The sequence below is a fragment of the Trachinotus anak genome, unplaced genomic scaffold (genome assembly GCF_046630095.1).
Source record: "Trachinotus anak isolate AG129_WGS33_773 ecotype Australia unplaced genomic scaffold, CSIRO_AGI_Tana_v1 ptg000001l, whole genome shotgun sequence".
Lineage (NCBI taxonomy): Eukaryota > Metazoa > Chordata > Actinopteri > Carangiformes > Carangidae > Trachinotus > Trachinotus anak.
The window spans coordinates 3,601,370-3,613,686 of NW_027273852.1; the positions used below are offsets into that span (position 1 = coordinate 3,601,370).

A 12,317-nucleotide genomic window follows, 5' to 3' on the forward strand; every position below is an offset into this window, starting at 1 on the left:
TAATTCTTCATATTTAATGTTTTTTTTTTTAATTCCACAACCAATAAGTAAGCATTTACTGAAAACAAAATTCTAGTGGGGATTCTATATACCTCAGAATACTAGGCCACACACTTTGGAGGAATTTTGAGGAATGATGTCTGATTAACCTTTCACACAAGTGTCTTTTTGAACATGGCCTTAGAGGTATTAAACATAAGACGGCGATAAGCCTCAAACAGTGCACTAGATGGAATCATTTTAGTGTGCATATGAAATTCATCCAGTCCTCATCTGGTAAGTTGTTTAACTTCTGAGTATTTATGGCTGTAACAAAAGTTGCAGTGGTCTGTGCAGAGATCTCTGTTACCAGGTACAGTGGCGTGAAGGCAGGTTAAAAAAAATCTGTCCATTTGACTTTTATTGTGAAGTTGCAGATGTTTGCTGTTATTGCTCACCACTGAGAAGAAGAACTTAATACAACTGAAGTGAGTCACAGAAACTCACATTCATTTTTTTTTTTAGTAGCGGTAAAAATAATTAGCACTTACAAAACATGCTAGCAAGGTTAGTAAGAGTTTCCATATTGGTGCTTCATTGTCCTTTCAGGCTTGTAACTCAATGCAAGTAATTCTCATGTTTTTGCACCCTCAGGAAAAGTTATTTGGCCCTTACATGCAGTCAAACAGAACAATATACAGTACACAATAACTTACAGATAAAAGTGACATCGACAAAACAGGGAATCTTAGGAGGATTTGTACACAGAGTTCTGGTTTCAGTGCACCAGTCGACATCCATCTGGAGGAGATGGCTGTCTAGTTGTCTAGTTGGGTTGTCTGTACGTTCTGTTAATTTGGTTGTAGTTTTATTTTGAGTAAATGAGTTCGAACTCATATTTGGATGTCAAATGAACAACGCTTAATATAGCAGTGTAGTTAAATGTAAGTTCAGTTTTATGGTGAAGAGGAAACATTTAGAATATATCAATGTATAATTAAACAGGAGAGAAATCCAACTTACAGACATAGCAACTTTTAAGACTTTTTCAGTGGCCACCTGTGCAGTTTGTACAATGCAAATTCTACACACGTTCAATTCAGTTTTATTTATATTGTAAGGTAAAGACCTTACGCATAAATAGCGTCTGTAAGAACAGAAAGTGTTTACATGATACTGATACTAGAACTATGAGGTTTGCACCAGCATGAGTCCACCCTCTGCAAGGCAGGCAGAGAGGCAAAGCCACACAACAAAAGCTGCAGCTTCTGTAGCATGTGCAAACCACAGCCTAACAAACAGTGGTGGGCATAAATTCAGTAGTTAGTAAGAAGGCAGCATTATTCAAACTACTGCATCCCACTTTGGGTTGCCCGATATGTGAACTTAACTCTTGTTTTACTGTGGAATTTCCACAGTAATGATCACAATGAGCCACCGGCAGCTGTGATGTTAATACTGAAAGTGTGTAACATTTACAGGGCAGGTCTGGCACTGTGACATTTGAAGAGAATTGTATCACAAAGTGTGATCATTTTAATAATGTTTCTCCAGGAAAAGGAGATTCACCAAAAAAATTCACAGTTTTTCAGTCCAAATTAAAATAGAGCAGGTCCCAACTTCCACTGGGTTCTGGCATCATCCTGAATTTTTATGTGTCTTGTTCCAAAAGTGTCATGAATAATAATTATTTTTCATCCATTCAGCAATAAACCTTTCTGATGTATGAGGAACAACTTGGAAAAACATATTTTATGTCTCTTCATGCAGTCTACCAGCACATTTAACAGTGAGGTTTTGTGGTTTTCTAGATCACCATGCACATCTTACTCTGATAGACTGCATTTTAAGTTTCATTGAATACAAACCAAGTTAGAGCCAATATTACATAATTTCCTCCTCCCTCACTGACTGGAGACCTTCTTAGTAGTTCTACCACGATACTGATGGAGTGCAGGCTGAAAAGGTAGAAGTGAAGCGACAATACATCCACACAGCTTCACTTTTTTTTTTCCCTTATAGTCAAGGAGGTGGAAAAAAGCCAAGAGTGTCTTAATAACCATTCTTCAAGGGCAGGATAATTGACTGTTTGGTAATCTACACAGCTTGGGCTGATAGCCAACCCATAGCAGCCTGAGGGTATCAAATAAAACTGACTGAAAGGTCACCAGTTCAAAGTCTTGCATCACTTTGTAAATAACCATGACCAGCCCCCTGTTTCCCTAGTAACAGACTCTGAGTGCCCCAGAAAAATGGGGGATTATTATTCAGGAAATAATCCCACAAGATGTTGATATGAAGAAGTATGGGTTGTCATCTTATTCCTTAATGTACTCATTTAAAGTACATTAATATAAACATACACTTGAAGTCACATATATATCTATATCTGTACATTTACATCCATCTGTACATGTACTGCATATCTGTGCCTGTAGCCTAAAAACAATTTGATGAAAATAAAAAAAAAACTGATAAAATTCAAAGAGTGTAAGAACAGAAAGCAAAACAAAGGAAAGCAAGAAGAACGGGTGGGGGTTTGGGGGTCACATACAGTATATGTCGGCTAATTGTGCCTCCAATACTTCTTTTTTGTTAGTGCAGCTTTAACACAGCCAGTTAATTAAACTCAATAATGTAAGGATTAGGCCACTGACTCCTGTAGTTGTATATGTGACATGTATTAACAATAAGACACTGTGTTAGCTAGTTGTTAGGTAGCTAACAAATTGATGATTTAAATGCACTATTTGAATTTAAGGTACAAGTTAAAGGCAGATATTCTTTGTCTCTTTGCAGCGAGTGAAACACCAACTTTCATGGCTTAAGTTCAGACATGTGATTATCTGTTCTGAGGGTAATTGTGCCAAGGGCTCCAGTATAGCTGTGAAAGGGTGTGTTCCACTGGCTGAAGTTACAGGAAAAGTCTGTAGAGGCAGAATAATGTATCAGACCATGTGTTGTAAGTAAGAAACACAGCAATTAGCCACACAATAACCAAAACTTCAGTTTTTTTTTTTTTTTTACTGTAGCCAGCAAAATCATTTTCCCGACAATCCCCACAATCACTACCCGGAGAAGCTTTAAAGTTCCTCTTCCAAAAATATTTAAAGCCAGTGAGCAATTAATTAAAACATTTATTTACTTGGACGATTGTTTTCCAAATTGTCTTCATTCCAAATGTCTTCAGTCAATCATTTCCAGCATCATCTTGTGTATGTTTAAGACTATGTAGTAATGGCACTTTGGGAAATTTTACAAAATCACATAAATACACACATATACACACACATACAGTACTTAAATGTGGAATCTAACTGCAGTGTTTCAACCCCCATTATTCACTTCTTCACAGAACTTATAAACCTTAGAGAATGTTGCATTAAAAATATTACTCTGATTTTCTCTTTGCGGTTCCCTTTCTGCAACACTTGCGGGTGCAGAACAAGCAGCATTTCAGTGTCACCCACAGAACAGTTAGGAGAATTATGACAAGAAAGCAAATGACATCCAGGCTGTGGTACTGAACCCAGTTCAACTCATGTGCAGCTACTCTCAGGTGCGTAGCTCCTTTGTGTCTCATGGTGAACTCGGTCCAGAAAACAGCCAGGTCCAGAGGCTCAACGGGACGGTCCAGGTGTACCTGAGACAGCTCCACTATCTTCTCTTTGTAACTGCGGAGGAGTCAAAATAAAAAGTTAATAGTATGATCAATGGTTTGTGATTTTTTGTAGAACCAAAGGTTTTGATAACTGGATTTTTAAAGCTGCACACCCACACAGGCCTTTTCACTTATTCATGCCGAGTAGCCCTCTGCTAATGTTGATGCTGGGTGGAGCTGTGCTGGGCAAGTTGCCCAGGACGAGTAATGAGTTCCTTTTTTACTTAGCCTATCACTCCTTTAAAAGTAATCATATCAGTTTACTTATTAAGTCATATCAAAAGTAATTAGTTACATTACTCATCATACTACACTACTTCCATTTTCCAAAAATATGAAACATTTCATATTTAGGGTCCTGCCCCAACATATTAAACAAGGTCCCGATGTTCAGAAGAGAAATCATGATTATATCTCACAGTAGCTTCTCAAACTTCTGATCAGACAGCCTGTTCCTGAGCACCAAGCCTCCTAAACTAAAAAAACGCTCCTCGGGTCGTAGCTCAGGTTGTAGCTACATCATGTCAATGTTTTTGACATTTGAGAACTTGTTCAGAGTCTCAGCCTCAAATCTCCTCAACCTCAAGTGGTCCATTACTTCTTTTTCTGTCGAGTAGCTACGTGTCCCTGGACTCCGTCTCAAATGCATAACAGTCCATTTCATCATGGCTGAGTGACGTAGTGGACACGGAGGCCGCTTCTCTGTCAGAAGCTCCCTCACCAGCTCTCAGCTGCCGGAGTCTGAACTTCAGACAACTAGCAACTGCAAGAGGTGCATCTGTGCTAATCAGGTCATCAGCAAATTGACGTCATCATAAGATAGCCTACCTAGGACAAAAAGCAAATTGCGTTCTGGTAACGCAATGCTGATAGGATTAGTAACAGTAATTTTATTACTGTTTTAGAAATTGAAATCCCTTACACCTCACGTTACTGGGGAAAGTAATTCTATTTCTGTGATTTGTTACTCAGTAACGTGTTACTGCCCAACACTGATACTGGGAGGTCACCAACCTCCATGAATTAATCAGAAGATGAAGTTCTGTGCTGCACTCGTGATAGAGGGTGGACACTGGACCCGAGCCTGGAGGGACACACCTGGGTCGGGTTGGTTTCAGACAAAAATTTAGAAATGATGTTTTGGTTCGGGTTGGGCTTTTGACGGTCATTTAAAAAGGTGCTCACACATGTTATTGTGTTAAACAGGGAAGCTGTGCCCATGGTAACAATATAACAGGGTAACACAAACTCAGAGCTTCAGCTTACACTCAGTGTATGGGGCTCAGGTCAAGTTTGGACAGAAATATGCGTAAAGGTACCACTAGTGGAGCTATGGAGCAGTGTTTGTCAGGTACACAGTGCAGATAGGAATCTAATTAAGCAACATACCTGTGTAAAAATACCTGTGTGGGTGTGCAGGTATTTGACAACTAATCCTGGAAATATAATCAAATAGACAGACAGACATTTTTTAACAAATAAGAAGAAAAATTTGCCACCTCCTGGTGTTTACCTGTTTACCTGCCTTGATAGTATTTTTTTGTTTAATGGTGAATTTTATGATTTCCATACTCAACTGAGAGACTGTTCTCTTTCATTAACATCTCGTTGTCTTACCTCTTATCATGGATGATCTTATTTAGCGCAGTCAATAGTTTTTCAGTCGTCACATCATAAATACTGAGCGTCTCTGCAACACCACGGTCCACCAAGCGATGTACATTGTCTCCCTGGTCCCCAAACAGTGGAAACATCAACATGGGCACGGCATTACAGATACCCTCGTAGATACCGTGGGTACCTCCGTGAGTGATGAAAACTTTAGCCTTGGGATGGGCTGAGAAGTTACATTGAAGTTCAAGGTAAATGCCATGGTCCTAATACAACACAATCACTTAAAAGTATTTCTAAATGATCAAATGTTATCTTGAAATTGAAAATGATAAAATATTATCACTGAATAACAGTGGGGTTAGGGTTAGGGTTAGGGTTAGTGGGGTGACATTTGAAGAAAAGTCGGCTCTGTCAATTATTTTATTAATATATTTACAGTTTGCCAACTTATCAGTTTTGAAATAACTATGCATATCAATACCTGTAACAAACCATTTTTTAACCTTTGTTATAATTTATGACGTGACAGATAGCACCACAACATTTGTCTGGATAAAACTAAACACACCTAGGAGGTCGTTCTGAGGTAGCCACTTCAAAAGCTTGACGTTCTTGGGTACATCCTCAGGTGTGACTCCACTGTATCTCCAGACCACCTGAAACATAGAAAATACCTCTTCATTTTTAACACATGATGTGTAAACAATTTGTTGCAATAATAGAGTGTTTGGCATGTTTACAACAAGGCAATGCAGGGGACAAAGTCCCACAGCTCAGACCGATTAAGGCTTTATGCTGAGTGTGAAAGTCTCTGGCTCATGTGTTAACATTTGCCATGCTTGTGTAGTTAGAAACTTAGGTTATATTAATGTTTTATCTGAAGGGAATAGTTACCCTTTGAGGAATTTGCCGAAAAGCATCAAAGAACTGTTTAGCCCTCTCCTCAGGCATGGTGGACACCATTGAGCCCAGGGTAAAGACAATAAATCCATCGTCTCCTGAGCCATCCACAAACTCCTTCAAGTCCTGCAGGGATTTTGGAGAAAACACAAAAGTTTGTAGAATGCACGGATGTGTGGTAAGGTGATCTAGTGGGCACAGATCAATGTGCACAAACCTCAGTATTTGAAGATCCAGCCATTATAGAACTTCCATCTTATCTGCTGTCCTACATTATTTTCAAACATACCGAAGGGAATTCATTGGATTGACATGGTTTCAGGAAAGATCCACCCAAGTAAGTAATCTTAAAAGCACAATCTAATTTGTGCTTGTATCAACAAATCTTTTGCTTTGGTAGACTACTTGATACCTGCTAATAAGGGCTCCTCTCCCTTTCTTAGTTCCATAGATTACACTGGCTGTAGTCCAGAAATCAGCCTTCCTTGGCTCAGATTTAACACTGAATCTTTCAGAAGAGCAGACAAACCCGTTCTTTCACAGTATTATGTGCCAAAGGTTGGTAACCCATGATTAGCACTCAAAATAATGATCTTATAATCAGAATCAAAGATTATTCTTGTAACATTTTTATCTTTCAGTGCAATATTTTGCAGGTCTCTAAAATGAAGAGCATATAAACCCACTGTGGTCAGAACAGCTGCTGATTGGTTTAAAACATATTGCAAAGAGATATGAGATATAAGGAAAACCTAAGCAAAACAAGTATGTTCAGTCTTTTACGTCATTGACAATGATATTGATCTAAGATTTAAACCTACATTAGTTGATGGCCCTGAAGTCTGTAAGAAGCTAAATGACACATTCAGTGGACATATTGTCACCTCATGAAGTTATTTTGGCCAGTGTGTTAGAAAGCAGTTACCTTTTTACATATGAGATAAACATGGGGCAAAATTAGCACTCACTTGGAGTGATGTCCACTCGGTGAATCCAAGTCCCAAATCCCATTTTCAACACATTTTAGCTCTACTTTTTTCTCAGCTAACTTCAGTGAAAATATCTACTTTTACACTTTTTTACACCTGCCAGATGCTCCATTGTTTTCAATAATTAGCGGCTAACTTTGTCTGTCAGAGAATTTTTTGCTTAACATACTTTAAGCTTATTCTGTTGCAGCTGAAAACAGGGATGATAACATCAGAAATTTGCAGGCTGTGCAACCAAAACAATGAACTACAAGGGACTAAAATGCTTTATAGAACTACAGAATCGGATGATTATTCTTCATGGGGCCATCACTAAGAGTGGCCCTTTTCGTGGTGGGCACTGTCACTTGATCAGTAATTAATTAATACATAACTATTAATTGGTGGAGCTTTTCTGATTTTCATTGTAGTTTTCATTACATCGAAGATTAAGGGGATTGCTTTAGTTTGACTCAGCTCAAAGAACATATATGTGATTTGCCATAAGTGAATCTAGATGTGATGCATGCTTGTTTATTCTGGCATACATTTTTTACATACTCACCGCTGGCAGAGGAGCTTTCTTTGCACAGTTGATACCTCCAATTAAAACCATGTTTGGCATGAGAGGTCTGGGCCATTCAAAAGTAAAATCATATCTGAGAAGCCAGACAGCACCATGGCTAAGAAGATCCTTGTAGGTCATGTTGTCTCCAAAGTACCTGCTGACCAATTCATCAAAGTGGCCATAGATTACTCTGCACATATAGGACTCCACAAAAGACATGACCAGGTTTTTGACTCTCTGTGGGAAGGTCATAGTGTCTGTATTGTCAGAGAAAAACACAGGAACATAGGAAGGAGGAGAGGGGCAGTGGTTCGCCTTCATATCCAGCTGACATGGAAGTCCCCGCAGGAAATAAACGGCTGGAATGGAGAACTCATGAGCCAGGATGGAGCCGCAGGGAAGGAAGGGGTCCGTAAGCACAAGTTCGAAGTCCCCTCCCCTCAGTTGACTCATTAGAGGCTGGTTGTTAAGCAGACTCTCACAACCTTTCACCTGCATTGAAGTAAAGTTTACCAAACGCTCCACATTGACAAACAAATCTTTGATTCCTGGTGGCTCGAGGAACACTCCATCCTTCAGTTGGCTGAATTTTCCATCAAGCTCTGTTTTGGTGTATGACACTGAGTAAATCTCAGTCTTGAAACTCTCTGAGCTGTGGATCAAAAGGCTGGTTTCTGGCACCAACACCAAGACCTCATGGCCCCTGCGGTCGAGCTCCTTCACCAGTATCTTCATGCTAAGCCAGTGGCTCCCGTCCACAGGGATAACTAGCACCTTCCCCCCCTGAACGGGCCCCAGACTGAGGCAGCACATCCAGACCACCAGTCCCAGAGTAGGAAACCACACCCCACTGCTCATTGCCTCCTCTTAGTTGTGCAAGCCGACTTGTTGTAAGAGCTAGTGGTGCCTGTCTTTAAGAGGTGCATTTATGTGTGTGCATGTGTGGGTGTGTGTGTGTGTTTAAATTCTGCAGGAGTTTGTAGGCGGGCTATTATGTAACCAGGAAAGACAGAGAGAGTGGAGATTCCCAGTGGATTTTGTGGTGAGGTCTAGCATTCAAAGTTTGTCTCCAGTTAATCATTCCCTATGTCTTTCTCACTTTAGTCTTTCTTTTACACTTCAAACATTTACAAGTGACATAATATAGCTCTCGCAATGAAGAAATACAGTATGCTTATCCAACAATGAAAAAAGTAACCAGAGAGGTTTAGTGTCTTGTGTGACTCCAACATTAAACACACTTCAGCAGTGGACTCTCACGGTCAGTAAGATCTGCAAGTCATGGTGGCCATGCATGTTTGCAGCTTGCCTTCTGCCTACTAATTTGTGCAAAGTCCTCTCTGTTTATCTTGGCTGTTCCTGCTATCTTACTCCTGAAAAAACAGACACATGCGTGCAATGAGCTGTTGTGTGTGTCTGCTTTTAACCTCTTTTACTCCCCCCTCTCTTTCTAGTCACACGCACACACGTATACCTACAACTGTTGTAGAGAGAGCGGTGGCGTGCGAAGCCAGTTGTAATAGGAAACCGACACCCTCCTCTTTGGAGGGCGATGATAACATCAAACCAATTCTGTAATGTGTGGAATTTCACCCTCGGTTACAACTTGGTTCACCTTTATACACTCCTGTTTAGGATAGCTGCCACACCGGTAGTGTGATTGAATAAAAGAATTATTCATTCAAATGAGTAAAGAACAAGACGATAGAAGGTCATCGGGGGTTCACCTTTATAGAGCCATGATATAAACAACACTGAATTCTCCTGTCCTGGAAAGTGCTGGCCCTGCTTTGTTTTCATTTCATGTTAAAAACTATCTCTAGATCAACACACATGCTTTTACACATGTAGTTGAATAACCACCTTCTCCTGTTAAAAAAATAAATAAATAAAAAAATATGTGAGGAGGATGGAGGAGGAGCCCAATGAGGCTGGGGGAATGGGTATGGTTTTTCATGTAGCTTCAATGAAAGCGTAGACATTATTGTTGACATAGTGTGTGTTCTGTGGATGTGGATTGTCTAGATTAACAATGGCACTGTCTCTAGAAAGAGGTGTTGTTTTTTTAATACAATACCACAAACTAAATCCCATTCATCTCCAACATGGTGAGAGACCGCATGGGGGAAGTGAGAACATTTTAGTCTCTATATTTTTTTTATTCATTTATTTACTTTTTTGTTATTTAGTTAAGTGACCTTTTAAATGAATTTGATGTGGGAAAAACGTTGGCTAAGGACTATGAAATCCCCCCAAAAAAGTAATGCAACGCCCCAAATCTTTACCCGAATACGAAGTGGCAGATATTTTGTTTTTCTTAGAATTTATTGTTCACAAAACACTGAAATTCCATGAAAATAGACTAATGGATATGGACACCTAAATAGATATCTTTGCACTGAGGCAACTACAGTATGTAATGTTAGCCATAGGCTTAATGTAATAACTTGTGTTTTCATTTGGTCTACAATCTGTTGCCTTATCTTTTTTTTATTAACTTAAGTGGTTTGACAAGTTCCATGCTCGCAGTAAAAGTCATGACTGCACATACTGTTGCGATTAAGCAGCAAAACTGAAAAATCCCTGTAACAATCCATTTGACATGCAAAACTTTTTTCAGCCCCTTTTTTCAGTGATATTATAGCTCTCTGGCTATTTAACCTTGTGGCTTTTTTGTTTATATTGAAGCCGTGGTAAGTGTTATGGAAGTTTGACTAGGCCCTACGGTCAGACTGCTCCTGCGTGGGGAAAAGCGAGGAAAGTGAGGACCAGGAGACTAATTCAAACATGAAACCATCTTGAAACATTTCCAGCACATTAACAAAGCAAGGTGCATGTCTGAAAGAGGCTGAAGGAGTGGCAAACAAATGAAATAAGCCTTGCGCGCACCTAAAGGCTGTAATACAAACAATCCTAGCAGTGGTTACAAATCTGAATGCTGCATCTGAAGGCTCATATAAAATTAAAGGTTTTTAGCCGCTCTAGTGCTGTATTCTAGAAACTGCATTGTCATCTGTCATTTTGTCAGCCAGTCCACTACTTCGGACAAGACTGAAATTTTTCAGCAGCTATTGGATGAACTGCCATTACACTGGCTTTCATGGCTCCCAGAGGATGAACCCTACTGACTTCAGTGATAGCACCACCTGAAGGTTGATGCCTGTGGCATGAAGTGTGACACAGATATCCAGTTTTCCTGTCGTCCCCCCACTTTTGCTCAGCTCTGTTTCCACAAAGGAAACCCACAGAGCAATGAGGGGGGACATTTCAACAGTTCTGACATGGAAATAAGAGAAAAAGGGGCTGTGCTTGGGTTGATATTATATGAATACAAAATGAAAAACATTACCTTCATGTTGCAGCGGCACCCGCATGCAGGAGCTTTTCTAACACAGAAGTGTTTTCACGCACAAAAATGCCGTTTGACAACTTCTCAGCCGCCTGCGTGGATGAGGTTTATTTTTTTTTTTTACAATTTGTTCTGTTGACACTTCATCTGGCGGGTGTAGGGGGGGGGTACTGTTTCCTGCTGTGGTATATCTGTGTGTAGGTGAGCATCACTCCACACAGCCTATGACCTTGTGTACACTGGCCACAAAGCAAAAGCAACACCTCAACAGCAGCAGCAACGAGGGTCTATCCAGTCAAAGTGCTGCTGTGCACTTCAAAGACGTGTTAAATTACTCATAGCCCAAAACACTATCATAGCATTACTTTGTATGGGTTTGGGTTGCACCTAGATGGGGAAATAGTGTAGACAGCTTCTTTGATTAAACTTGCATCATGTGTCTCCTCTCTGGGACAACACACTCTGGCTAACACGAAGGTGCTTCCTGTGTAAACACAGTGTGTAGAGTGATGTTTGTGTTCTGCAATAGCAAGGGTTGCGATTTGAAAACATCAAATCACATATAGACATCTTGTCTGACTATTTTAACTGAGAGTATGGAATAAAAAAAAAAACTGCACTTCTTTATCTTTTACATATTTTAAAGTAACATTTTTCAACTTTTCATGCCATCACCACAAGACAGAGCTCATGTAATAAACATTCTCGGCTTCAAACAACATGCAGTATCATCGTGTGTAGCTGACAGACAGGCTGTCATAAAAATGAAACAAATCTCAATATGAAAGAAACACTAACGTGCTCATAAAAGATGACAATCCAGCCAGACAACCCGCTGACAACCCGAGGACATGTGACATTTTGCAAAATAGGAAGACACTGTGTTATTTGTCAGTTTGCAGACAACCAACACGGCTAAATAAAAAACATAATTAATTCCAGATCAATCATGCGGCTAAAAGCGCTTTTAGGGATTTTGTCTATTTACTTGCACAGTTTGTGTGCACTGTGTTCATATTTTGACCATTTTATGAACAAAGTATTTCCATTCACAGTCAATTTCTAATTAAAATGTTTAAACGGGAGGAACATCTGACTTCTTAACTGCTTTGATGACGTGTGGAAAGAGAGAAAAAAAAACAAGAACAACAATCTTTTAACGAGAAACTAGTGTAGTTTTGATGATGCTGAAAAACTATGAAGTGTACTATTCAACCAGATGGTGGTGCTAAAGACATAAAAACACCCCCGAGCAGATATTGGCAAATGTTTTTTTCT

At 39.7% G+C, this 12,317-nt stretch overlaps 1 protein-coding gene across 1 annotated transcript; it reads right to left on the reverse strand.

The window, feature by feature from the left end:
• Positions 1-3,096: 3,096 nt before the first annotated feature.
• On the reverse strand, positions 3,097-8,634 carry LOC139631626 (UDP-glucuronosyltransferase-like). Its single transcript, XM_071495997.1, has 5 exons — positions 7,688-8,634; positions 6,149-6,280; positions 5,823-5,910; positions 5,258-5,477; positions 3,097-3,653 (listed from the first exon to the last, which is right to left on the reverse strand). Exons 1-5 carry the CDS (start codon positions 8,546-8,548, stop codon positions 3,371-3,373), a joined length of 1,584 nt encoding a protein of 527 aa, XP_071352098.1. The 5' UTR covers positions 8,549-8,634; the 3' UTR covers positions 3,097-3,370.
• Between the last annotated feature and the right edge of the window lie 3,683 nt (positions 8,635-12,317).

Bases quoted from the DNA above. Each gene is read 5' to 3' on its own strand.
- LOC139631626 (XM_071495997.1), bottom strand. From the start codon at position 8,548: ATGAGCAGTGGGGTGTGGTTTCCTACTCTGGGACTGGTGGTCTGGATG. The intron at 5,911-6,148 runs GTAACTATTCCC...TCTATGTTTCAG, and splicing joins TTCGGCAAATTCCTCAAAGG to GTGGTCTGGAGATACAGTGG. The intron at 3,654-5,257 runs GTAAGACAACGA...ACTCCTCCGCAG, and splicing joins AAGATCATCCATGATAAGAG to TTACAAAGAGAAGATAGTGG.